Source organism: Guillardia theta (assembly GCF_000315625.1).
Source record: "Guillardia theta CCMP2712 unplaced genomic scaffold GUITHscaffold_3, whole genome shotgun sequence".
Taxonomy (NCBI): Eukaryota; class Cryptophyceae; order Pyrenomonadales; family Geminigeraceae; genus Guillardia; species Guillardia theta.
The window spans coordinates 594,397-619,797 of NW_005434671.1; the positions used below are offsets into that span (position 1 = coordinate 594,397).

The 25,401-nt window shown below is 52.1% G+C and overlaps 9 protein-coding genes across 9 annotated transcripts; 7 read left to right on the top strand and 2 right to left on the bottom strand.

Moving 5' to 3' along the window:
- Positions 1-1,052: 1,052 nt before the first annotated feature.
- Positions 1,053-1,973, top strand: GUITHDRAFT_132184 (hypothetical protein; the record flags this gene model as incomplete). The annotated part of the gene is made up of 6 exons (XM_005841380.1): positions 1,053-1,055; positions 1,115-1,143; positions 1,491-1,551; positions 1,616-1,726; positions 1,791-1,847; positions 1,896-1,973. The coding sequence occupies 6 exons, from the start codon at positions 1,053-1,055 to the stop codon at positions 1,971-1,973; spliced, it is 339 nt and encodes a 112-aa protein (XP_005841437.1).
- Positions 1,974-2,711: 738 nt separating this feature from the next.
- On the top strand, positions 2,712-3,161 carry GUITHDRAFT_99937 (hypothetical protein; the record flags this gene model as incomplete). The annotated part of the gene is made up of 1 exon (XM_005841381.1): positions 2,712-3,161. The coding sequence occupies one exon, from the start codon at positions 2,712-2,714 to the stop codon at positions 3,159-3,161; it is 450 nt and encodes a 149-aa protein (XP_005841438.1).
- A 1,743-nt stretch (positions 3,162-4,904) lies between these two features.
- GUITHDRAFT_42192 (hypothetical protein) lies at positions 4,905-5,258 on the top strand (the record flags this gene model as incomplete). Its single annotated transcript, XM_005841382.1, has 1 exon — positions 4,905-5,258. A coding segment is annotated over one exon (354 nt), but the record flags the coding sequence as incomplete, so codon positions are not given.
- Positions 5,259-7,313: 2,055 nt separating this feature from the next.
- On the bottom strand, positions 7,314-7,660 carry GUITHDRAFT_99939 (hypothetical protein; the record flags this gene model as incomplete). Its single annotated transcript, XM_005841383.1, has 3 exons — positions 7,314-7,414; positions 7,465-7,514; positions 7,566-7,660. The coding sequence occupies 3 exons, from the start codon at positions 7,658-7,660 to the stop codon at positions 7,314-7,316; spliced, it is 246 nt and encodes an 81-aa protein (XP_005841440.1).
- Positions 7,661-8,642: 982 nt separating this feature from the next.
- On the top strand, positions 8,643-10,966 carry GUITHDRAFT_150016 (hypothetical protein). Its single transcript, XM_005841384.1, has 10 exons — positions 8,643-9,367; positions 9,415-9,489; positions 9,536-9,619; positions 9,666-9,725; positions 9,771-9,815; positions 9,864-9,950; positions 10,002-10,094; positions 10,137-10,425; positions 10,547-10,598; positions 10,651-10,966. The coding sequence occupies exons 1-8, from the start codon at positions 8,660-8,662 to the stop codon at positions 10,236-10,238; spliced, it is 1,254 nt and encodes a 417-aa protein (XP_005841441.1). The 5' UTR covers positions 8,643-8,659; the 3' UTR covers positions 10,239-10,425; positions 10,547-10,598; positions 10,651-10,966.
- A 1,853-nt stretch (positions 10,967-12,819) lies between these two features.
- GUITHDRAFT_99941 (hypothetical protein) lies at positions 12,820-13,800 on the top strand (the record flags this gene model as incomplete). The annotated part of the gene is made up of 1 exon (XM_005841385.1): positions 12,820-13,800. One exon carries the CDS (start codon positions 12,820-12,822, stop codon positions 13,798-13,800), a length of 981 nt encoding a protein of 326 aa, XP_005841442.1.
- A 945-nt stretch (positions 13,801-14,745) lies between these two features.
- GUITHDRAFT_99942 (hypothetical protein) lies at positions 14,746-17,744 on the top strand (the record flags this gene model as incomplete). The annotated part of the gene is made up of 19 exons (XM_005841386.1): positions 14,746-15,494; positions 15,605-15,695; positions 15,746-15,840; positions 15,889-15,973; positions 16,015-16,068; positions 16,115-16,164; positions 16,210-16,267; positions 16,316-16,346; positions 16,399-16,493; positions 16,544-16,616; positions 16,669-16,739; positions 16,832-16,923; positions 16,973-17,147; positions 17,195-17,260; positions 17,303-17,365; positions 17,409-17,485; positions 17,535-17,582; positions 17,630-17,677; positions 17,729-17,744. 19 exons carry the CDS (start codon positions 14,746-14,748, stop codon positions 17,742-17,744), a joined length of 2,037 nt encoding a protein of 678 aa, XP_005841443.1.
- Positions 17,745-17,962: 218 nt separating this feature from the next.
- On the top strand, positions 17,963-23,665 carry GUITHDRAFT_132189 (hypothetical protein; the record flags this gene model as incomplete). Its single annotated transcript, XM_005841387.1, has 22 exons — positions 17,963-18,469; positions 18,511-18,636; positions 18,684-18,750; positions 18,796-18,934; positions 18,985-20,532; positions 20,579-20,657; positions 20,768-20,827; positions 20,926-20,971; positions 21,027-21,172; positions 21,218-21,256; positions 21,301-21,395; positions 21,444-21,754; positions 21,880-21,953; positions 21,996-22,064; positions 22,122-22,199; positions 22,245-22,346; positions 22,584-22,786; positions 22,869-23,121; positions 23,163-23,206; positions 23,248-23,329; positions 23,370-23,505; positions 23,634-23,665. The coding sequence occupies 22 exons, from the start codon at positions 17,963-17,965 to the stop codon at positions 23,663-23,665; spliced, it is 4,236 nt and encodes a 1,411-aa protein (XP_005841444.1).
- Positions 23,666-23,724: 59 nt separating this feature from the next.
- Positions 23,725-24,551, bottom strand: GUITHDRAFT_99944 (hypothetical protein; the record flags this gene model as incomplete). The annotated part of the gene is made up of 3 exons (XM_005841388.1): positions 23,725-23,994; positions 24,034-24,415; positions 24,481-24,551. The coding sequence occupies 3 exons, from the start codon at positions 24,549-24,551 to the stop codon at positions 23,725-23,727; spliced, it is 723 nt and encodes a 240-aa protein (XP_005841445.1).
- Between the last annotated feature and the right edge of the window lie 850 nt (positions 24,552-25,401).

The window sequence follows — 25,401 nt, forward strand, 5'->3', positions numbered from 1 at the left end:
AATCTTTGCAAGACGAATTGCAATCGGAAGACAAAGTAAGGCGGTCGATTCGGCTGGGAGAATTTGTAACCACTCCAAAGGAAATCAAATCAGTTCCAGGATCGACAATCAGCTTTGAAGCTCCGCCAGAACCACCACGTTCGAATGAAGTTCAGTCTCCTGAGCTCCTTGATTTGCAACTATGGTATTATCCTGGAGATCTGTACATTAGAAACGTCTACATAGCTCCTTGGGTGGTAAATATTCTTCATTTCCTCCGCCAAAATGGAACTTCTCTGCTGTTAAGTATCTTGTCGAAATTTAGAAATGGTTTTTCTGAAAAAGGCAGCGAACAAACAAATGAAAGCTTTTTCAGGGATAGATGTGGACAAGGTGTAGGATTACAGACTTTGAAATCAAAATACTTGGAGTCTGTCGCCTGCTATGCGATTTTCAATCCCAACGCATCTAGAAGTAGTGAAGGTAGGCCCAGCTCCTTGATGGATCTCAATGGCGTATCAGACTTCAAGATCACCTACATAAGGAACAAGGATAAGATCTTCGAAAATGCATTTTTCGCGGCCAAACTGGGAAGTCTCGATCTAAGAGTCAAATTGCGCGTTTGCTCGTATTGTGGGTCCTGTTTCAGTGGTCGATTTGAAAATGGATTTGGGTGGAAGAAAATTACCAGTAAAACTAAAGCTGGCAACTTCGATTGGAAACAATTGATGGGGTATGATTGTCAAGCTTGCGTGTATGTGGGAGGTCCGCTTATTTCCTGATCAGGTGGACCCTTTGTCAAGCTTGCTACATTCATAGATCATCAAAAGGAAATTTGGCCGATTCATTGAGGAAGAGAATCACACAGCTTGTTGGTAACTTTTGAAATTGACATGTGCGTTTTATATTGACATGTGCTTTTCAGTCGATCGAAAAGAGTTTCAAATATGTGAAGTGGAATCCGAGGACTTTGAGATATTGAATAACACTTCTGTCAACCAAGGGTGCAAAGACAAATCAAGTGCATTTGTCCTGAATAAGAATGACAAAATTGAAGTGATGCATTGTCAGCAATGGTAAGTATCACCCAGAGCTTGCCAGGTACACATCAGGTTTTTGTAATGCTATCTTGCAGGTTACTAGCGACCGTTGTGGAAGAATCTGGTGGGATGATTCAAGCAAAATACACGTTCTGCAACACTCGTTGGCTGCGATATTTGTATCGTGACAGTGATGAATGGCGAATGATATCAAATGAAGTGATATCTGATTTTATCTTTGGCTTCTGCCTTATCTTGCTTGACAGCACTCAATATCAAGAACGACAAAATACGCTTGCTGCACAGGAGTCTATCACAACGTATCTCCTCCTTCACAACATGAAGAAGACATCAGATTAGAGGGTCAGCAGAAATCTATTCAGAGAGATTTGGACCCAACGCCTTTGAAGTTTCGACGGTTTTGTCACTTTGTCCCTGGATCTGGCTGTAGGCACCTGAACACACTTGAAGGTCTGAAGATACTCCACAACATGAGGGAACTCTGGATCACTCTCGCGATCAAATCAAACAGGTAAACGATGCTTCTGAGCTGAAGTGATCCTGTGTGTCCATTTGTCAAAATGAAACTTTTCCAGGAATATTTGCAGGCACAGAATCACTTGTTCATCCTTGCAGAGTGTTGCAGAGATATTGCAAAGGGCGATGTCGTGGTAAAACCTTTGAAGAAGAACTCTTCCTATATACAGGTATCTCTATTAGAGCATGTCAAATCCTGGTGTGTCATTGTTGAACAAAATTTCATGTATACAGGGTCGATGTACTTTTGATGGGGCACAAGATTTTGTTACAAACAACAGACATAACTGGGTAACGATTTGTTTTAGGGAGTACCTTTTTTTCAATTTTCCTATGCAGGTTATTCTCAATGGGGACCATGATCGGTACATTATCGAAGTAGGATCTTATGACAGAGGTAAGAAAGAAGCTCTATGAAGGGTTACGGTGACTAGTTCAATTTCGGATAATCTCAGAAACAAGGTCACAGCACTTCCTCGTCAGGTCTCAGGAGGGCAATTCTCAACATTTTACCGTGTTCCTCCGAACGCATGTCACAAAGGCACAGAAAGACCAAATTTTTATCAACATCGTGTGGAACTCAGCAGAAGAAGTATGTGTTATTGATTTTCTCCGGCAAGTGTTTCACTTGAAGGAGGGAATACAATTTGAAATGATATGCTCAATGAGTTCTGCGAATGATTACGTGAATGATTTAGTGTTTCCGATACAAGTTAATTGCTCCGTAGATGTTTTGTAAGCATTCAAAAGTCGATTTGCCCCTGCTATGTGACATTGTGCGGACAAGAACTTGCCTAAGTATTGAATGTGAACAGGTATATCTAGTCCTTTGAATTCAAACAAATCCTAATTCTTCAACTAGCAGGACAGAGCAACAATTGACATCTCAGGTTTGTTGACTCATCATTCCAATCCAGACAAGATTCGACCTGCAGTAATAATTCACAGGAACGCACTTATTCAGGTAGATACATATTCTTTGAAACGATGTTCTCAGAAATGTTTGCTGATATTGAAACTCCTATCAGTATGTTTGCTTGTCGGATATATCGCATGCAAGGAGTGTTGTCATTCGTTGGCTGGCTGAAAATTGCAGGTGAATGTTTTATGGTTGTTGTTTTGTAGAATTGATAATCTCTGCATAGTGAAGCTTTCATGAGGAAAACCTCAAATCATATGGCAGCGGAGTACAACAAGACGAAAGCAAATAGATTGAAGCCGGAGAGTGACGAAATGATGATTGTTGGGCAGTGCGATTTCTTTAGTTGGAATTGGGAATCAGAAAATGTGCATCGGGCACGCTTGTCGATTCGATCAAATGAAATCGATCCTTCAATTCTGGATGATTGCGACGCTATTTCAAACTCAAATAAGAAGAAGAAAAGTCGGAATGTGAACAGTTCCCAATCTAAAGATGGCTTTCAGGAGTTCAAATGTTTTAAGGAGAAAATCTTTGAAGACGAAAATGCGTCATTCATTCTGAAAAAGATGCAAGGACTCGGTCAAGAACTGCAGATGTGCGAAGCCCGCCAAGAGGCTTTGACCCGAAACCTTCAGGATATCTTGCAAACTCAGGAAATTGGTTCTATTGATGAGTATCAATAAAGTACTACATGCAGTGGATACAAAAGATTCAGGATCTGTTGATTTATTGAGATGCTTTGATAAGAAATATCATCATTGAAATTCAGCCTGCAAGCAAACTTGGAATGCAGTTGTTGTCATTTCAAGCAGAACCATGCTGGATCAATCCCAACACCAGCCTGTCACAAAAATTCGGCCTTTCATATTCTCTCCAACCCAAAGCTGTCTTGCTCTTCATCTAATTGTGTGCAATTTTCATAGCCAGCTCATGCATCTGCCTCATCTGCTTCTACATAAATGTTGATCTCCTTTACTACTTGCTCAAATCTTCAACTTGCTTTCCTCGATCATTCATTTTCATACCTCCTGCTTCGGCTCACCATCTGATGTATCTCTAACCTTACCAGCTCCACGTCACTCTACGGTGTCCCTGCTCATGGTCTTTTTGCCTTCCATTAGTTGACTTTGACCGCCTTCTCTCCTCTTGCCTGTTCTGTTGGACTGGACTCACTTATTGTACCCTACTTCTGTCCATTCCTCTCTTTCTCTCTCCTCTTCCATCCCCACTGTTCCTCTCTTTTCTTCATTTCTGGTTTTTCTTCCTCTCCTCCCCTTCCCTCTTATCTCCTTCTCCACCTCTGATTTTTCTCTTCCTCTTCCCAACTTACTCCTCTCCTTTTCTTCCATCTCTTCTCCCTCTGCTCCCCTTCTCCTTCCCTCCTCCCTCAGATCTCAAATTCAAAATCTCTCTCACCAAGCTCGCCTCAATAAAGTACCCTACCCCCCTCTTTCTATCATGCAATGGTCATCGAGGGTGGGTTGTTGGGAAGAGCGCGGGAAGCGAGCAGGGAATGGCGAGAGGGAGGGCGTAAACGGTGCAGGGAAGCCGAGGTAGAGTGAAGAGAGAGGAAGAGAGAAGAGGGAGAAGAAGAAGAAGAAGAAGAAGAAGAAAGAGGTAGAGTGAAGAACAACATCAAACAGCGAGCAAGCAAGCTCTAGTGGAAGCGATCGTTTTCAATCAACACGCATAGCGGGATCTGTCGAATCATCCACTACAAACCAGCAATCACAGGTCACACGTAGATAAGCTTGCTTCAGCGGTCACTGGGTTGAAGAGATCAAATCAGATTCAAAACAGAAGTGAAACATCATCAAAAATTGAAACAAGGAAGCAAGCTCGTGCGTTCTTCCTCTGAATTGGTTTATGTCGACCAACATAAGTTAATCATCCAAGATCGTACACATCCATTGCACACGTTTCTTCTCTTTATCTCGGAATGCAAGTTTACATCAGGACTAGTACGATGTGCATGAGTGGGCGAATGTTGTCAATGCTGCTGTTGGCGCAAGCTTGTTTGGCCCTACAGGCATGGGGTGGGCATATCGATGTGGAAAGTCTCGCGGCTCTCAGTGGCAACTCGGTGCTGAGAGTACGTGGAGGAGGACCGCACAACAACAAGGACAAGGTGAGACTGGATGAACGAACGGAGGGGGAGGGGGAGGGGGGAGAGGGGAGGGAACGGGGGGGGGGGGGGCGAAAGTCGCAATGGCAGACTAATCTTGGTTGAACAGGCCGGGGACTCAACGAAGTATAAGCGCGAAGTGTATGAGAAGATCCAGAGAGAAGTGACGGACAAAGTGCGATCTCACTTCCAGGACCAACTGAAAGATGAAAAGATACGAAAAGTGCGGGAGAACTCGCGCAGCCGCAACAGGGCGAGGGAGACGTTCAGGAGGTCGAGAGGGGCTGCGCTGCCTTCCACCAAGAATCGAGTGAGAAACATCGAGCGAACACTTGCGCGGAAGGGCGATTCCATCCCCGAAGACGTGAAGGAGAAGATGAGGCAGCGGATCGCTCAGCTGAAGACGGAGTACGAGGAGATCGTTTTGGCTGACAAGGAGAGGAAATATTCGATACGCTACCGAAAGGTGAAATTCTTCGAGAGGAAGAAGTTGGAAAGAATGCTTTCTCGGAATGCTAAGGAAATCAGGGAATCGGATCCAAACAGCGCAGAGTTCGCCCGGTTGACTTCAGATAGAAAGCAGATGCTGGAGGACCTGCAGTACGTCCTTTACTTCCCACGAGACATGAAGTATGTCTCTGTGTTGAACAATGACCGGGAGACCATTGCGCGCCTTCGATCTTCTCCTGAGTTCCAGAAGAAGATGTCGAGGGCAAGGCAGATCGTGCTTGCTTACAGAGCACTCAAATTGAACCAGACGTCAACCGAGAAATTGAAACCTACAGAATCAAGAAAAGTCGCATACCAAGGAACGGAAGCGGAAGATGTAGAGAAGAAAAGAGAGTCTCCCGTGGGAGGAAAAGACAGAAAAGAAGGAAAAGCATCGGAGAAGAAGAAAGTTCGCCAGGAGGTTACACAAGAACAAGAACAGGAGAATGAAGATGAAGCTTCCTCCATTTCCGCTGGCTCTGTAAGCGATGGATTCATGGAGAGGATGAGGCAGGAGCAGCAGAGGTACACTACTGAGATCTCCAAGCTTCGTGACGTCTCCATTGCACCTGCTGAAAAAGCACCTGACAACTCAGGAGCAGCTTCAATGTCTGAGGACGAGCACTCGAGCCAAACGCATTTCTTCTCGAGCGGAGAGCAACGTGGAGCGCAAGAGCACGCCAAGCATCTGATGGAGACGCTCAAAGCAGATCCAATAGACGATGAGAGCGGAGAGGAAGAAATTCCTGGATTGAAACAATTCCTTGGAGTTGAAAGCGACCCTTCAGAAAACGAGATACGGCGCAGGAAACGATACAACGCAGCTGAAAACTGTTTGAATGCTGGAGACTCCTCATCCGAAGGAGACAAAGCAAGATCAAAGCAAATCCAGGACAAGAGAGCGAAGGCCAATGGGCGGGCGAAGCAAGACAGCAATACGAGGGAGTCAGCAAAGAAGACAGGCAAAGTGAGGAGTAATTCGCCAAGGGAGGATCAGGAAGGTTTTCTTGATACCAACCCTTTCTCAGTGGAATCCTCTCCCTCCAAGCAGAGGGTTTCACGTCCTGTGACACTCAACAGCGGCCGAGCCTTTCCCGCGGCACCCCATGATATGCAAGGACAGACCGGAAAGGAAAACTATTCAGGGATGGACAAAGGGGAACAGAAACAGACCCTGAGCCACAGGAAGCGATCAGCCGTGAAGCAGCTGCGGCAAGAGCTGAACAGCAAGACCGAAGCGGAAGGCATGAGCAGCTCGGAGCTAGAAGGCAGTGCGAAGGAATGCTTCAAGTCGGAAGCTCGTAGGAAGGTGAAGCATGTTGAGTCCTCCATGGAAGAGGAGAACTCCTCGCAAGTCGTCAAGAACCGTCACTCCAGAAGGACGCCTACTGCCTCAGCCCTCGCTGCTGAGACTCCCAAGTGGAAGCGGCAGGGCCGGGAGAAGCGGAAGGAAAGGTCGCTGGCGCGGGAGAGGCAAGCGGCTGACTCCGAGGAGAAGGACATCGACGTCTTGTTTCGAACTCCTGCCAAAGACTCTAGGGGCCACAGTAGTCATGTGGAGCCTTGGCAAGAGTCTCCCGGTGGTGCGTCAGGCCAACCCTCGCGGGTCAAGATCCGAGAAGCAGCTGGAGGATGCGAAACTCCGAGGACGGAGGTGACGAGGCTTGACTTCACCCCCAAACTCACGACCAGCCGCACGCGCATGCTCGCACGGAGCCCGCGCGCCATGCCTGAAGACGACCTACTGCGGACACCTCATCTGCCGTTCTATCCAGAAGCCAGCGAATCCGAGGGGTCAGTGCATAAATCTTCATCCAAGGACAGGCGGAGGGAGGGAGGAAAGCTGGCAGAGGCGACTGCTGCATCCTCCAGCAAATCGAGCGGTAGGAGAGAAGAGGAGAGCCCCAAGAAGGCTTCTCTCACCCCCAGATCTCTCAAGCCTGTCTCAACTCCAGACAGAACCAGGCGAGTGCTTGACGATATCAACACCTTCTTAGACAAGAGGAAGGAGAAGAAACAGCTGAGCTCGGCGGAAGTTCTGGTTGCTCGAGCCGCGTGTTCACACTCTAGAAGGAAAACTGCAAAGTGAGGTAGAGGTGCATATGTCGTGAAGGTGGATGTTGTATAAAGTTTCAATGGAGTAAACATAAAACAACTCAAAGCTCGCCATCCCTCATAAAATACACATCAGATCTTTGAGGTGGTTTGCCAGCGATCAAGCTCAACGGTTCTTTCCGTATCCGAAGATGCCGTTGTTGTTCACTGTTCCCCAGTTCCAGTTGAGAGGAGTAGGCTTGTCCACGTTGTTCAGGAAGGCGAAATCTGCAAAGAAGACTGACTGGAGGCGAGCGAGCCGAGGCGTCGGGACTCACCTGGGTCAACTGAACAATCAGGGTCGTCGCTGCTGTCAGTGGGGTTGAAACTGCGTCACGTTGCAGTCAAGACACTGCAGATGCAGAGGTTACAAGCAAACCTAATGTTGTCCCAGTTGGTCGTTGGCCCCGCGTTCTGACAAACAGAGTTACACCAACCACAAGCAAGACACGCAAGAGCGTACGCATATGCCATCGTAAGCTGCCTTCCTGAGTAATTGAAACCTGAACAAATGCGTGAATCCTCTCAGAAAGGTAGGTTTGCGAACGACAAAACATCAGCAACTAACACACCGAAAGATGTATTGGCAGCATGATGGATGGCAAGGAATATTATGAATTGTAGGGAGGGATAATTGAATATAAAATGCCATGGCTGAGAATGGAGACGCTCAATGAAAGGCAGCATGAGAAGAAGACGGCAGGCGCGGAAGAATTTATCATACAAGCTGTGAGAAGACGACACTATGACTTGAGGAGAACAAGGCTTTTGTGAGAACGAGAAACGTTGAACCGTGTAATATCAATGATCATCGTCACCAGATTCATTATCTATATCATCACAATATTTTGTCGCATCGCCACCATCACCATCACCATCGTCACATGTCATCCATCTATCTCTCTCCTCTGTGAGTTTCATCCTTTCAAGTTCTGCTGCATGCGACTCCAAGCTTTGAAGGTCAAACTTACATGGCGCTCAAGGCTGTTCCGGAAATAGCACAGCAGTTAAATTTTCAGACTATCCGTTACTTTTATAATTCGGACTCCCGCGGCGGGCGCCGGGCGCAGCCGCGGTGACTCCGGGCGGCGGCACAGCCCGGCCTGCCAGTGAAGAGCCGCCTGGCAGTGGGCGGCCGGCGCTCCCGGTCAGGCCCTGATCACCGTGACTGTGGCACCGTGATGGGACAGCAGTCGGCTGTCCGATCACAGGCTGTCTTCAAGTTTCGAGTCTCTGAGAGTCTCGCCGCGTTTGCCCAGCACGGTGACTCGGCCGCTGAGCCGCCCGGGGCCGGCCCGGGCCCGGTCCGATCAGATCCGGGAGTCCCCGGCCCCGGCACATGAATGCGGCCGTCCGATGATGAGGCGTTAAGTGAAGGTATCAGTTAAGTTTGGGGGACAGCAGTTTTATTACTTGCAGTGCGGCTCGGAACCATTGAAACGGACGTAACGGTTCTGAACCAACGGCTGCACCATGGCCGAGCACCATGCGCTGCTAGCGCGGCATCATGAGGGTCTCCTGCCTCCCCTCGAGCCCCACCTCCCGTCCTATCGTGACCCCTCAGCTGTTTCTGCGTTCCTTCCCGGATCGGTGGGACAGGCTGCTCTCCATCGTGGCAGCGATGTGCTTTCAACCAGGTTCCCCTACCCTGACCCAGCAGCTCACGAGCCACACCAGCCGTCTGTTGCATATGGGCGATCAGCAGTTTCCAAGACGCTACGAGTTCTCAAGGACCTTAGTGAGCAGCCAGAGGAGGAGGGTCAAGGAACCGCCGACCTCAAGAAGAAGAACCTGAAGGTATTGCTGGAATGCCTTGTGGACCATTCGAGCATTGGGGAAGCAATCATGCAAGGAGAGGATGGAGATGGGCTGGCTTTGCTGAAATCGTTGCTCTCGGATAGTGAGGCAGATGTGAGGAGGTATACTGCAGAAGTGATCAACAGATACTCGACACTGCTGCAAGGACGAAAGCAAATATGCGTTAGCGGATGTGTCGAAATGTTGGCGGATCTCCTCCAGGACCCCAGCTCTGCAGACGTTCGAATAGCAAGTGGGAAAGCGCTGAATCATCTTGTAACTGCCATGGATGCTCGGGACGAGATCTGCAACCATCCTGAAGGACCTGCGGTGGTGGTTAAGGTCGTCCGTGCGCTCCTGGCGATTTCAGCGAGGGATTCAGAGGTATATGCACTTCGCCATGCTGCATGTTCTGATGGTTTTGCGGCTAGATTTCGACACCCTCCTTGATTCCTATTCTCTACGAGTGCCTATCACATCTCTTGGTAGCTGAAAAGGCCACGGAGGTCTTGCATGCTTTTGCCAAGGTGAATTTGCTGAGATGCTTTCAAGCTCGCTTTGCAAGAGGATCTGGTTCCGCTTCTGATACACACGCTGAAACGAAGAATGCACAAAGTAGCAAGTCTCAAAGTTCTTGTAAGTTTCTGGTTGGACATCACGTTGTCTAAGTGTCCAGTTTAAGGTTTCTCTATGCGGCCATTCACAAGGAAAACGGGCAGCCATTGACAACGGAGGATTGCAGGTGCGAGTCTGCGATAGTGAGAAGCGTAACTGACATCATCAGCAGGCTATCTGTGGCATGCTTACCAGCCAAGAGACTGTTGAGCGTCAGGTTTGTGTAAACTTTGCCTTCAATCACCCCGTCATCCTTGACTCTCAGCTCTCCGCACGAGCAACTTTACTGATGTGCGTCGACGAAAGTGGGAAACACAAAGCAGGGATTCTAGTTCCAAATCTTGTACAACAGGTGAATATAATGCTCGTTTGCTGAATTCAGATGTAGCTAACCAGAATTCAGCTGTATTCGACAGATCATGATTTGTACAAAAATGCGCTTCTTGCAATCAGATCAATCTCTGAGTCGCCAAGTACACGTGTTCTAGTTATGAAGGTATGTATCGACTCCAGTACTGCTCCTTTGAATACGATTCAGGCACTTGAAGATGATCCCGAAATGCAAGCACGAGTTCACAACGACCACCGTGTCCACCTCGCCGCCTTTCGATACGAGACGGGCAGTCCTTCAACAGCCTGACTTTACTACGGTCCAAGTGAGAAGCCGTCGAAATACAGAGTTTTCTATTATCTGGCGCTATATGTACATAAGGACGGTTGAATTTCGCATATGCAAGACTACTCGTCTCATGCTGTGTCATGTCCTCTTGCAAAATATGACAGTCCCCGATATTCATTGTTATATTCACGCTGAGCGTGATGTGCCTGCAAAGAAGGTCATGATGGAAGGATTGTCGCAAACAGAGCAAGAGGTGAGTATGAAACGAGGTGATCAACAAGAGGTTGGATAGTCTGCAATGTGCATGATGATTGGAGAAGATCATACCTCGTCAATGAAGGAGTCGTCAAGACACCCAATGAACTGATAGCGCTCGGGGTCCTTACATCACGTATTAGCCAACAAATCAAAGGGATGAATCGAATGTGGTCACCAGCTGGTAACGACTATCAATCTCCGCTCGGATTTCTCTCGGCAACGGCTCTTCATATCCTTCTAGGGTTCCCGGATGGCTCGGTGTGCTGAAGCTGTGCTCTGGAACGCCGGTGGCAGTGTCCAGGAAATGTCCTTCACAGAGCATTTGAACGCGCGCTGGCTGTCGTTGCATTCGATTTAACATTACTGCTCCGCTCGGTCGAGAGGGTAGGACGACAAGAAGTAGGCATGTGACGGCGAATGCACAGAGAAGGACAGGAAGCATAGCGAGTGGAAGGGGCATGTTGCTGTTCCTCCTCTGCCGCCTCTCCTCCTGCTCTACTCCGATGCTACCATACGACACCATGAAGAGCCGCCTGATGTAACTTGTAACGATTTGAAACGGACTCAGTATGCTATTTTTGCTAGGCCCAGTAAACTTGACTCTTGAAAAGGGCCCGGGGGCCGCCTCCGACTGTCAGTTGAAAGTTGACTTGAAACTCCGACAGTCCCGGAGTCCGGGACACTGTGACGCGGTGAGACTCCACTGTGAGCCTCACGAGTCACGTGACGGTCTCCGTCAATTCATAATTCTCGGAACTTTGGACTCAGCCACGGTCACCCCGTAGCCGCGCCGATACTCGGATACGCGGCGGCGAGAAGAGAAACTTTCGGAAGCCTTACAGCGAGCCTGAGAACAATTCCCGGACAGTGGCCACTAAGTTTACGGAGGCTAACCGTCAGCTCTGAGTCTGCACCACCGCCGGTCAGCCTCCGAGGCTCCGAGGCTCTGCCGCCGCGGCGCCGCGGCGCCACTGGGCCAGGCGCTGCCAGTGAGCCGGAGCGGCGGCGGCGGACCGTACGGTCCGGGCGGCGACTCGTCACCGGTGACTCGGGATCACGATGATGATCACAGTGACTGATCGGATTCGACTCAGTCGGGTGACTCCCCGGGCGGCGGGCCGGGAGCCCAGCGGCACGGACTCCGGTACGGTCGGCGATGATCAGTGTCCGAGTCCGAGACCGTACGGCCCGATCCGATGATCATCGCCGGAGTCGGATCGGGCTACCCGGTACCGTGATACTAGCCGGCGTGACTCCGTCACTGGCACCACTCGTCAGTGACTGTCACACTGTGTACCCGGTCACTACCGTCCGTACCGTACTGCAGGCCGGGCCGGGCCCGGGGCACGGTGACGCCCGCGGCCGTACGGCACTCAGCGGCGGCCGCGATTGAACTTTCGAAGGCCGCCCGGTACGGTACGGTACGCCGGTACTACGGTACGTTAGTCACCCGCTGCCAGCGAAGCACACCGTGGCACCGTGTGACAGGTGACCGGCCCGGATTATGTTAATCACCCCCATGGCCCGTGAGAAGTTGATCGGACAGTGTCTCAGTCACTGTCTTCTGTCAGTGTGAACGTTCGCTGAGCGGCTTGTATGTCCCGTGCCAATAAAACCTGACTTTTAAAGTCTAAAATGAACTTTGAGAGGGATATATAATTATTGTCCACCTTGAACTCGTACTGCTCTAAAAGTTATATATAAATATTTAAATATACTTTTAATCGCTTCTATGAGTGTCGGACCTGCATGCTGCTTTCCGGCTACGTACCTGCTGCCGCATGCTCCACCATCAGGTGTACCCCACCCTTGGATATTCATATTCATGGGAATAAAACGGGTGGTGTCCTTAATAGGGTCCGGCTTACAATTATGCGTATCGGCCCTGTGTAAAAGAGGCAGCCCTCAACAATTCGTACCATGAAGAGTTTGTATGAGCTATAACTCAATTTTGAAGTATAAACTATAGTATTGAGTTGTACTGTAAGCAATCATCCTATACAATTTTCACATATATTATTTTAAAATACAACCCTTATATATATAGAACAAATATAGACTTAAAACAATTCTACAGCTCCGAGCGAACGCGCATGGGAACAGCATCTTCGCAAGAGCGGATGTGCTGACCCTCCTCTCACATCCCCCCCCCTCCTCCCAGCTTCCTTGGAATCCGGCTGCCTCAAAACATCTATCCTCTTCTGGAGTTGAGATTGAGCTCATATTCCACGTGACTCCTTCCAGTTTCAGTCACTAGTCTCTCGGACCTGAAAACAGGGAATGAGCGGATCCTCTCCGGTCGCCTGAGGCACTGAGTCACGAAGGGATCTCTTGAATCGAAGTGATGACTGTTGAAAACAGAACCGTGAAGATCTGCAGCGTTGCAGACCCTTCCTCGCCCGACGCAAACGGGGTTTCTTGCGATAACTCTTACATTCTGTATTACCAAAGAACTTGCGACTTCCGGTCATGTCGATCAAAGGTTTGTAAGTTGAAAGCGACATGTGACCATCCTTTCACGGTCACTAGAGTAGAGGACTCTCAATGTGAGTTCCTGGGGAAGCAGCAGGATCTTGTTGGGCTGAGCCTGGACGAGGCTGCGGGATTCAGTGTCACCTCGTCATGGACGTTCAAGAGGGCAGTTTTCCTTGCCATGTCCAATCCAGGGTACCACGTATCGTTCACACTAGAAAGACCTGCACAGATGCAGCTCTATTTCTTTGTTATGACGATGGAGGATGTAGAGGACGCTCCAGGTCAACTTGCCCTGGAGAGCTTCCGCATTCCACAGGAATCGCCCGTATCTTTGGAGCCCATGGCACATTCCAGCAAGCAAAGTAACCTTCTCTCGAGCTCATTCTCGTCGTGGACAAGCACAATCTATGAGCCAGAAACAATCTTGAATTTCAACCAAGATGACTCTTGCCACATTCGTATGGAGGACAGGCAGCTAGTGGGAGCCACCAGGAACCCACTAGAAATGCAGCACACTCAAGCATTCATTGCAGCTGACCTCGTGCGACGAGTTTCCATGAAAAAAAGCGCTTGCAATGGGCAAGGTGCAGAGGGATCGGATGTGAAAAGGGGATGTTTCAGCCATATTTGTAGAAATATCATGCACTTTCATCGCAAGTCAAAGGATTTTCCAGATCCGACAGCCGATTCCAACAACGATTTTGTGCCTCCTCAGATATCATTGCACTTCGAAGATTCTGCATGCAATTCCACTTGCAATATGGAGCATAAATCAGATAAGCAGGAATATGAAGATCGTGTCAGAGCTGATGGAGCAGGCTCGCAGAAGATGAAAATTCATAAGAAGTAAGTTGACGCTAACGAACTTTCACATCTTGTTTCCACTGATTTGCGCTTGTTTTGCAGATTTTGGAGATTGTTGCGAAAACCACGAAGTGTTCCGTTCAAGTCGAACTCCGTCACCCGGTGAGGGAGTATGAAGCCTTGAAGTCACGGCAGTGTACTGTATTGAAGTTGATCAGGCCGGGATTCTGATATTATGATCATTAAGAGTATTGTTTCCATTCAAAATTCCGTTCCCGGCCGACTCCCGGAGCCTGGTCTGGGCAGTCGGACCCGGCCTTTGACAGAGGCTGAGCCTTGCGTCACACTCATCATACTGAGCTCGGAGTCACCTGAGCCTACCGGGGCTGCCAGCCTGCTGAGGCGCGGCGGCTGCGGCACCGTGGCACCGTGCCTCCGAGCTCCCCGGCGCCGCGGTCCGGGTCACCGGGCCAGCGGAGTCATGCCGCTGCCGCCGATCAGTCCGACCTCTGTATCCGATCATGGCAAGCCTGTAGGATCAGTGGGTGGTACCCACACTCCCCAGTGCCCCCGGCGGCCGGGCCCCAGGCCCGGGCCTGCCCGGCGCCGCGGCCGCCAGGGACAACGGTGGGCCAGCCTCGGAACTTGAAAAGAGAGCTGGGGATGAGGGGGGCCAGACGACCCATTTTAACAAAAAACTTGCGTCTTTACTACCCCTCCTTTTTCCCAGATGAAGCTGGGTACTACAAGAGCTCACAAGCCACCCCCTGACACCTTCGATGGAACGAGGGAGGCAGGAGGGGGTGGGGTGAGTCTAAATGGGGTAGGGGCAGAGCGGATGTGAGCTGATATTGGGTGGGGGTAGTAGACTGGGGATATCGAGGGGTCTATTCAGATAGGGTGAGGGATTTCTGAGGTGGGTAAGGTACTCGATACTGGGGTGGTTTGTAGGAAGATAGGGGGGGTTGGGGTACATCGCCAGCTCATCGGCATGGGCGGGGAGACGTCGCGTCCCGTGCGGTTCAACCGAGTATGCGCGGAGGAGGTGGAGGGAAGCGACCCCTACTGGGCGACCCTCCTGCAACACCCACCCGCTTCCTTCGCCGCCATCCCCTTCGATTCTATCCGAACAGCGCTCAAGGACCGCCCCCGCAACCTCGCGCTCCTGTCTCGTCATGCGGTAGCGAAGCTTCGCAAGGCTGCGGCTTCCACCAAGTCCTTCACTCCTATGGAGCAAGAAGCTGTCTTGGGAGCAGCTGCTGTGCTTTCTCGTCTCTTGCCGGTGCTCTTTGAACAGGAACACGAGCACAAGTTCGTGGAGAATGTTTTCTGGTACGGCAAGTTGCCTCCCTCGTCCAAAGCAGGGACCGCGGAACAAGACGAGCAAGATGCCTTGGCACTTCCACTGCTCGAATCTTGCATCGCACTTCTGTTCAAACCTGGATTCACGTGCTCCTCTGTCGAAGAGAAGACCACTGGTTGGTATGGAAGCTTGGCAAAGTCTACGACTTCAGGGCGATCCAGGCAGTTTGATCAGGCACGCACAGAAATGCTGCGACTTCTCCTCGTGTGCTGCTCCAGGATCCTGTTCATTACTCCTGAGGAGTATCGCAAGAGTGAAAATCCGTTCCTGTCGTACCTTTCTACTCGTCCCAAAGAGGAAGCGAGTGCTCTTTTCCGATCGCTCACCGCGGTGATCTTTAGTTACGATCCTGTTGGTCTAGGCATCCCATACAGCAGGTGAGTTTCAAAACTCTATCTCAGAACACCTGCAACGCTATGTCGTTGAACGATGTCTGATGTTGTCTCTGGCATACTGCCATTGCTGCTGAGCTAACAATTTTTGCCAGTGCCGTAATGGCTGACAAGAGGGAGCCTGTGGTTGACGTGGCGGTTCAGCTATTGATTATCTTGCTCGACTATAACATTCCGTCAAATTTGGTCTGATGTTTCATGATCGCACACGTCCATCTCACCTTGAGGTGTTTCAGGGCAAGCAAGGCAACAGTGCAGGAGTCACAACGGAGAAGATGCTTGACACGGTCAAGACTGAGGCGAACGCTCCGAATACTTCTAACTGCTTCCGGTACTTGTCTTGTAGAGGTTCGATGGCGTCTTGACTCGAAGTGGCAAGGAATGCTGTGAGAGAATGGAAGGAGGAAGAGGAGTTCGAGTTTGTCTTCAACGGATTCTGCAGACTCCTCAATAACCCACACCAGGTTTTTCTTTGATAAGGAATTCGTCGGCTCATTTGTCTTAGGCAAACAGTACGATATTGCCTTCATCCATGAAACAAATCTCTTGCTTCCAAGAGGTCAGTCAAACTGAGACTGGTGATCTTGTGACGTTTCCCCACTCAGCTGCTCATTCTCTTCTGGAAGCTTATTGACGAGAATAAGAATTTTTTGAGGTGCTTGGTCGGATGTTTCAAAGTGACGTAGCTGAAAATTTTCAGCTACATTTTGCGAGCAGGAGACATCAATGAACTTGTTGTGCCAATGTTGTACTTCATGGTTTTTGATAATCTCTTTGGGACCAGATTTTTTTAACATCTTTTTCAGTACGAGGGACGGAAAGACCCTTCAAAAATTGGTGAGATATGAACCTGAAGAAGATCGATGCATGGTGTTGATAGTGCCGGCAGGTCTCATCCACATTTGTACTTTCATTCTCCTGCTTCTATCGGGCGAGAGGAATTTTTGCGTCAATTTGAATGCATCCTTCCACAAGAAGCTGCCTGTAATCAGTGATCTTTTCAAAGATGATTGTCTTTGATGGAAATCGTGTAGGTTGACCTGCCGCCATTCACTGGCAACCACGCTGACTTACTCTACATCGTGATTCACAAGCTGATGACGGATGGTGATTTCATAAAACATTTCTCCACTGCAGTAACAGTTGATGTCTTTCACAGGACCACACAAGCTTGACACGCTATATGACTGCTTCCTCACGACTATGAGCAATGTTTCCCCTTACATTAAGGTTCCCAGACTTGACTGCCTTCTGCATCACTTGACCCACCCAACATATTCCTTCCCCTCCATATCAGGGAGCAGATTTAACTCATGTGCCAGACTTTCTGTATGCCAGCAGCGCTTCGTGCAACCAACTTATTCGAGATGTTCTCAAAGAAGAGTAAGCTGCTTTCCAACGAGCAGTATCCCAGGTCAGTCAGCTTGTATCTATGTACAAAGTCCTGCTCAGAGTTGGAACAGGTACCTGGTGTTTACACTGGAAGTGTTCAACAATGTCATACAATATCAATACGAGGGGAACCCACATTTTATCTATCAGATCCTCAGACGCAAGAAAGTCTTCGCTGAGTTGTCTGAGATCATGGAAGGGACAGGAATTGACGAGATCTTGAACAAGGAGGCTCCACAGGCGCAGGTAGATCTTGATGGTGAAAGGACGGGATTTCTTACACTGCAATGTAGGAGGGAGAACCTCCGAGGTTCAAACCAACGGCTGAGTGGGTGCGATCATGGGCGACAGACCTTCCGGTCCAACCTTGCCTGCGATTGATGCAACACCTTCTGCCCCAGCTGGAGCAGTTCTGTATGACGGGCAACGTCAACGACGAAGGCATCGTCGTAGATTTTCTCAAGGTCCTCCGTCAATCGCCTGTGTGAAACTCACCTGTCGTCTCAGACGACCACAATGGTGGGGCTCCTCCCTGTCCCTCATCCAATCCTCATCCGGAAGTACCAGCAAAACGATTTCACCAGGTGACTTTCAGCATTCGATGGTGAGGGCTTGGCTGATCCAACTTTCAAGTCTGTGGTTCACGACCTACATCTGGGGTGTAATCTATCTCCGCAATCAGTACGCCCCGTACACTTCTGCGTCTCCTGCACTAACGGACGTACCAGGCAACCCCAGCTGTTTGACGCGAGCTACATCCGTCTCTTCACCATCAGGTACTCGTGGCTCTGTGGGTGTCCGGCCCGGGCTCTGACGCGTCTCATCAGCTACGTGGACGCCTGAGGCCTCCGATGGGTCCCTAGTAGTATCATGATGATTGAATAAAAAAGACTAAGAAGGTCCGATGAGCCCGCCTCAGACTCTACAAAACCCAGCCCGCCTCAGAAAGTTTTTCGTTTTTTTTCTCTCTCTCTTTCTTTTTCTCTTTTTTTGTGTCCTTTCGCTCATCTCCTTGCCATGGGTTCAGACATGGCGAAGTGCGTCATGAACATGCAGGAGGCATGAGGCGCCGCTGCCTTTCCCTCCCCCTCCTCCTCCCCCTCCTCCTCCCCCCTCTCCTCCTCGCCGCCTACATCCTCCTCGTGGGAGAATGGCAGGTCACTCGAAGAGGGGCGGTGGGGCTCCTACAAGCCAAGGGAGGGCAAAAGCTGCACTCCGACAGCTACGATCTTCTGCCCTCATACAACAGGATGAGACCAGATGATGAAGACGAGCATCTTCGGCACACGCCGGGAGAATGGGGCTACTGGGACGGAGAGAACGACGGATGGAGGGACGGGTGGGAGAAGCGAAGGAAAGCCTTCTCGCCGCTCGATCCCGACAAGTATGTGGATGAGAAGGGAGACCTCAAGGACGGAGGAGGTTGGAAAGCCTACGCTGATGACATCAATGGTGGGCCCAATGACAAGGGCTCGTACCAACGAAAGGGAATGGCAGAGGAGACGGATCCCGACACCGGCATTCCTCGAGGTCACGAGTGGGACCTTTACCACGGCATGACTGAGACGGTGAGGCTCGTCAGCTCTCGCGGCTTCTGATCTCTTGGCAGCCTCCTGACTTCAACGATCGGCCTGCAAAGGTCGCGCCCTGGTGCGACTCTGTCCTCGGATGCCTGCCTCCATACGCCCCCACAGGCAGCCCGCACAATGGATTTCGGGAGCCCGGAGCTCTACAGGTGAAGAAGGAGAGAAGGAGAGGCGAGAGCTGACGGCTGTGTGCCAGTGGTCTTGGCCGTATGACTCTCAGCGCGAAGTCCAGTACAAATCAAAGAATTCAACGAGTCTGACAGGTACAAGCTTTTCTCGTCGCCTCTACGATTGAAACTGGTCGGCAGATGCTGAGGCTCAGGATTTGATGAAGCGAGTGGTGGCGATGAACAGGCAGAGCGCGTTGATGAATGAAACGGCAGACATTCCCGTCAGCTCAAACCTGCCAGGGAGGAAAAAATCAACAGAGAGCGGGGGCATGGAGAGGTACCGATTGCTTTTATCTCCCTGTCTCTCTTTGAGGCAAGGCTTTGCAGGCAGAGGCTTCCGCAAAAGAAGATCATCCAGAGCTTGGGAGGGAAGAAGGAAGGCTTCACCATGCGCCTGTACGACTTCGTCTCTGAATGTGAGCGAGGCCCCGGCGCTGAGCAACTCTGCCCCCTGAACTCGATGCCGGACGACGTGGATGGCTTGCCCTTCCTGGGGGAGGCTGTGGTTCCTGACATCAACTTCAACGGCTTTGAGTCCTTCCGCTCCTTCATCCCCCAAGCGACTGAGTCCTTCCTGGCCGTCTGGTGGGGGGTGCTGCCCATCGAGCTCTTCGACCGGTACACGTTCTGTACTGAGGGCGGCTCGGACGGCATCAGAGTCTTCGTGGACGGCAGGCTGGTCACCAACAATGACGGGCGGGGGCTTCGGACGAGAGCATGCGGGAGTCTGAACCTGCTGGCGGGCCATCACTACATCCGCGTCGACGCCTTCGCTACTCGCCGCGACATCTGGCGGTGGGGCGTCCAGAAGCGAGTGACCTACTACGGGGCCCGGACTGTCACCTCCGAGACTCAGCTGAAGAGCGTGGACGCGACTCCGTTAGCCGTGATGCCTCAGACAGGCTTGGAAGGCTTCGGAGATGTCACGCCTGGTTATCACCTCATCGTCTACACCTTCTACCCGGCTCTCAGCCCTCCCACCACCTTCCCGAACCTCCTCGAGCACAGCCCCTTCGCTCATGCTCTCATGGAGAAGCTGGAGGTGAGCTGGAGCGACATTGTAGGCAAGTGTGACGACACGCTGTTTCCGGACGTCGGCTCCGTCGCGTTCAGTCTGGCGGGTCGGTTCAAGATCACCTACCAGGGCCAGTACACCTTCTGCCTGCAGTCAGTCGATGGCTCGCGGCTGCACGTGGACGGAGAGTTCTTGATCGAGTCTGACGGCTCGTCGCCGGTCGACACCTGCAAGGAGGTCCCGCTGCGGCAGGGGGTTCACACCATCCACACCGACACCTTCAAGAAGCAGGCCCCCGCCGGCGCGAGAGTGAAAGTGACGTACAGCGGGCGAGACACTAACTTCCAGAAGAAGCTGGTCGACAGCTTCGACGCGCGCTACAACGCCGGCCAGCCCGCGCCCACCAACACCAAGGCAGGGTTCCGGATGTTCATCTTCAAGACTCATCCTGGTTCTCCTGCTGGGATGGGATGGCAGGACCCTGAAATGGGGCAAGTCTGCACACCCCCGGACCCCCGAAACAACCAGGTGGGACCCCTCGGACACGCTGCGGTCTACGCCCCTCCCTTGTACTGCGAGTTCTCCTTCGCCTTCGACCTTACCAAGGCGCCGCCGCCAGGGCTGCCCAACTACTGCTGCTACACTCCCCCTTGGCTTACCTCCTCGGCCCCCGTCTCTGAGTCCATTGTGCCGGCGATCAACTTCGGGTCAGTGGCTGACCTCAAGGTCTACAACCCCAAGCAGACGGGCAACCAGTTCGGCTGGAAGATCTACGGGAACTTCGTCGCCCACGAGTCTCGCTTGTACTCCATTTGCATCTTCGCCTCCTCTGGCGCGCGGCTGTGGATCGGAACTTCTGTGTAAGGAGGCAGCGCAAGATGCGAATCTCTGAGCCATGACGGGCAGGTGGGAGAACCCGAAGCATCCGACCATCAACTTTGATGGGCTCAAACTCTCACCCTACTACAGATGCGAGAACGTCTGGGTAAGGCTCCCCCTCCCTCCCCCTCTTCTTCCCCTCCCCCTCTTCTTCCCCCTCCCCTTCCTTTCCTCCCCCCTTTCTCCTCCTCCACTTCCTCTCACCATTCTTGCTAGCTCGTTGAAGGAATCTACCCTGTCGTCGTCGACGGCTTTCAGAACATGGGCGCGTTTTCGGTCTGATCACCTGATCCCCTCATCCTTCATCTCTCAACCCTCATCCCCGCTTTTCCCTCCCCTTCCCCTCACCGCTGGCACGCTGACAACAGCTGCAGCTCACGGTGACCGTGGACGGGTCTCTGATGACTTCAGTGGATGCGGGTGAGGAGGAGGAGCAGGTGGAGGAGCAGGTGGAGGAGTGACGTCGTTGCTCAAGGGAAACCTGTCAACTCCGAGATCAAACCCAAGATGAAGCAGACAGCTCCTGCAGTCCTGCATGCCACCGAGCAAAGAAGAGACGAGGGGCAGGAAGAAGATGCAGCAGCACGACAGGAGCTGAGGCGGCAGCTGGAGCTGGAGGAGGTTCGACCAAAGATTCTCTTCCTCTCGAGCTAATGTCGTCTTCAGCGTCGGTCAAGACTTATCAGACAGCAGCTGGGCAGCAAGGTGAGGGGGAGCTGGGGTGTGTCTGTCACTTGACCTTGAGGAAGGTGCAAGCGGAGGAGAGAAGGGATCAAGGAGCTCGCGCGGTCTCTCGAGGCGTCCTTGATGTTCTTCGGCATAGGATGAAGCTTGTTCGCCTCGCGTGAGCTGCTGCTTCTGCTGCTGCCAAGCTGCTGCTGAGGGAGAGCAGGTCCTTGAAGGCGAGGAAGCGCTTCCTGCTACAGCAGTGCAAGACCAAGAGAGACGCGGATCAGAAGGCTTGCAGCGAGTGCGTGCTCTCCTCCTCCTCGAGCTCCTCGTGCCTCGAGGAAGCGCAAACCCAACAGCTCGCGATGATAGACGAGGATCAGGACAAGGGGGCCAGCAAGCCTGAGGCCTCACACGTTCACGGTAGCAAGAAGGCAACAGAGAGTGAGCATGGGAGAGTTGGCCGAAGCCACAAGGGAGCGATCCCGGTACAAGGAGGCTGGAAGATCATGCAGAGAGACCTGAGGCAAAGAGGTTCTCCTCCCTCTCCCCCTCCTCCTCCTCCACCTCCTCCTCCTATTCCTTCTCCTTCCTCCTCTTCTCTCTCGTCTCATCCTCCTCCTCCTCCCTCCTCGTCTGGCGAGTCTGACGTGGCTCAGGCCGAAAGCCCCTCAAGGTCTCCCAGCTCTATCGCGGGCCCAACTCAGATGTGAAGACTGCTCCTCACAACAAGGTAGCTCCATGGCTGCGCTGCTGGGGTTGACCTGGAGGGCAGGCGGGGCCACGAGGGTGGGAAGGAGGCGGTTCTGGAAACTGGCGATACTACGACCACACAGACGCCAAGGTCAGGGCAGAGGGGAGGAGGAGGAGAGGAAGAGGCTGACGTGGCTGCTACCTCAAGGTGCGGACGGAAATCGACGAGCACACCAAGGTGGACCCTCCTGGCGTTCCCTACTGGAAGAATTGGATCTGGGACAGGGTGAGGGGGAGAGGGAGGGAGGAGGATGAGACTGACGGGCAGTAGGAGCATCATCACTCCATCGACAAGGACTGGTACGGCGAGCTGACTCACGACAAGGACGGCAACCGCAAGCTTGAACCTTCCTTCTACTACGATGGTGTAGTGGTGAGATGCTAGTGCCTTCTACTTGGAGCCGACGAGGCTGGCAGGATGGGGAGTGGCATGACGGATGGGAAGACTACCGAAGAGATTTTAACGAGGTCATCATCATCATCATCATCATCATCATCATCATCATCATCATCATCATCATCATCATCATCATCATCATCATCATCATCATCATCATCATCATCATCATCATTGACTCCTATTGTCAATCTGCGTAATTTTGGATGTCAGGGTGCGACGCCATGGGGGGGCGAAACGACGCGCAAGATCTGGGGAAAGGAAGTGAAGACGAACGTGGACGGCTTGCAGGACCCACAGCACATTGGAAGTGTTGGGATCGACGACGAGGGCTGGGCGCGAGCTCGAAGAGACTTGACGGTCCACTATCGCACAGACTTCTACCCTGCATTTGACAAGCTCCATCCTGACTACCGGTACCCGGCCTCACTTCCCTTCCCAACTTCCTTCGCCATGCTCCCTTCCTCCTCCCCTTCCTTCTGCTCATCTTGCGGTCAGGCGGCTGCGGGATGGGCACGGAAAAGTTCGGTATCAGGGGGAGCTGATCCCGCCCGCTGGAGAGAGACTGGGCCACTTCGGAGACTCGATGCTGCTGCCTGGGTCTTGGCTGGCGTCAGAGGATTACTTCTCGAGCTTCATCGACTCTGTGGGAGGAGAGTACCGCTTGATCATGCAGGCCGACGGGAACGCAGTCGTCTACCACATGCATGGCGCACAAAAGCTGTCATCTTCACGCCAGGCCGGCAGCAAGGTTGGAACGTGTGGCAGGAGAGCTGGCTGAACGAGGAGCAGGTGTGGGAGAGCGGGTCTGCAAGGAGAGGCACTCCTCCCTACAGGTGCTCGCATAGCGAGTGATGGGATGATGACGTGGCTGCAGGCTCTACTTGAAGGGACAGAATGTGCTTGTGATCTACGACAAGCACAAGTCAGAGGTTTGGAGCAGCGGATCGTCGGGGCAGGTGAGGCCTTGAAGGGTTGGGACCTGCTGATGCCGTGCAGGAGCGCGAGAACTCTGTCAAAGTGAGCGGGGAAGGGAAAGGGATGGGAGACACGTTCACGAGGGGGGGCTTGAAAATGCATCAAGACGGGGCACTGGTCCTCAGAGATCAGTTCGGGAACGAAGTTTGGCGAGCTGGTATGTCATAACCCTGCACGTTTCTCTTGCTCGCGTGCTCTTCCTGCCTGTGCTTCGCTACTCGTGCGTTCCCATCCCACCTCCCCTTTTCTCCGGTCCTCTCGCTTACCTTGACGAGGACAACGCAGGCATTCACACCAGTCAACGGCATTACACGTAGCTGAGGCTGGGCGATCTAGTGTACATACAACAAGTGAAGCTGAACTCGCTCAAGCAAGGTCAAGCCTGGTCCTCCACCGCAGTCATCCATCCCTTCTTGAACGCCTTGGGTACGTCGGACGAGGAGGGATGGTCGTAGACAGGAGGAGGTCTGAGGGTCTCGATGGCCATCAGGAGGTCTACCTCACTGATCGCGCGCTGAGTGCGAGGAGTGACGAGGTGGCTGAGAATATCTTCCGTCACTGCCATCTGAACGCCTCCTCCTCTCTCCCGTCCCCTCTCCCGGCTCGTCTTTGCTGCATGCCATACACCCTTGTGCTGACCCGAGCCCTGCGAGGAAAGCTACGTCAAACTAACGATTCCTAAGACCTCTTGTTGCACCTCGTCGATGGACGGGGAAGAAGAGGAGGGGGCAGAAGCTTGGTTGTGCGAGCTGCCTTGTGCCTTGAGTCTCTCAATTATCCTGTCTTTCTCTCGCAAGCTCTTCTCCATCCACCTCGTCCTCTCGGCTAGAAGATTCTTGCGGTAAAACATTAGATCCTCACCCTCAGTGAGAGCACTCGCCACCTTCTCGTCCTCAAGTCGCGCAACCTTGTTGGTGAGGTCTTCTTTGTCTCTCTGCAGTCTTCTGATCGTGTCAGCGTGTCTTTCTGCTGGTCGGAGAGACGAGCTCCCGTTCTCAATCGCCTCGTCCTGCCCTCCACTTTTTATGACGCCAGTCTCCAGCGCTCGGCATGCGATGGCGCGGAGGCTGAAGAGAAGCCAATGAGTCAGCATGAATCGACATCATCACAACAGCAAGAGGCTGGTTCTCACTCTTCGATGTAGAGGAGCTGACGCTGCTCGCGCAATCTCATGCGGTGCACCAATGCGCGGAGTTCTGCCATGTCCAGGCCCTCCGTCTCTTTCTGGGCTCTGCTGCCTTCGCAGGCTTCTAGATCAGCGCGGGGGGTGGGAGGGAGAGGTGGTATGAAGTGAGAGACGTGCGAAGAGGGGGAGGAGGGAGCAGGGGGCGGGGAGGAGGCGGGGGGAGCCGCTAACGATCGTCCTTGCGCCATGTCGTATCAAATAGGATGACAAGCGGAGGGTTGTAACCCGGTAACCCGGGTAGGGTGGTACAGTAGATATGGAAGGGGTAGGGGGTAGGGTCTTGATGGTACCTGGTGGCGGTCAAAAGATGGGAACAGGTGGGGTAGGGTCATAGTGGGGACGTGCAATGTTGAGCCACTGAGTTGTCGGTACCCCCCCCATTCACTACCGTCCAGTAGGTCTCGGTACCCTACCCTTACCTTTACCCTTACCCCCTACTACCCCCACCACTACCCCTACCCTCCAAGTTTTGATTTCAATCGGTTCCGTTGGGAAGATCGAGAAAAAAAAGGCTTTTTACTTTTAACCTTTTGCCACCCCCTACCCCCACCCCCCTACCCTTTTGCCACACCCCTACCCCCACCCCCTACCCACCTTTCCGATACCCACCCCTTCCACTCACTCATAGAAGTGACTCGGCCCGGCGAGGCTGCCCGGCCCAACGGTCAAACAGGCCCGCTCAGGGTCAAAGTCAGGGACAGCACCAGATATGTCTGAGATTTATCTATATAAGTATTGCTGCCATTATCAATAATCTTTTAAATCTCCCCTTATAAAGGCCCTAGCTACGAGCTTACCCTGCTGATATTCCCATGCCGTCTTCGTCTCCTCTCCTCCTCCTCCTCCTCCTCCTCCTCCTCCTCTCCT

Bases quoted from the DNA above. Each gene is read 5' to 3' on its own strand.
- GUITHDRAFT_150016 (XM_005841384.1), top strand. From the start codon at position 8,660: ATGGCCGAGCACCATGCGCTGCTAGCGCGGCATCATGAGGGTCTCCTG. The intron at 9,620-9,665 runs GTAAGTTTCTGG...GTCCAGTTTAAG, and splicing joins TAGCAAGTCTCAAAGTTCTT to GTTTCTCTATGCGGCCATTC. The intron at 9,951-10,001 runs GTGAATATAATG...ACCAGAATTCAG, and splicing joins TTCCAAATCTTGTACAACAG to CTGTATTCGACAGATCATGA.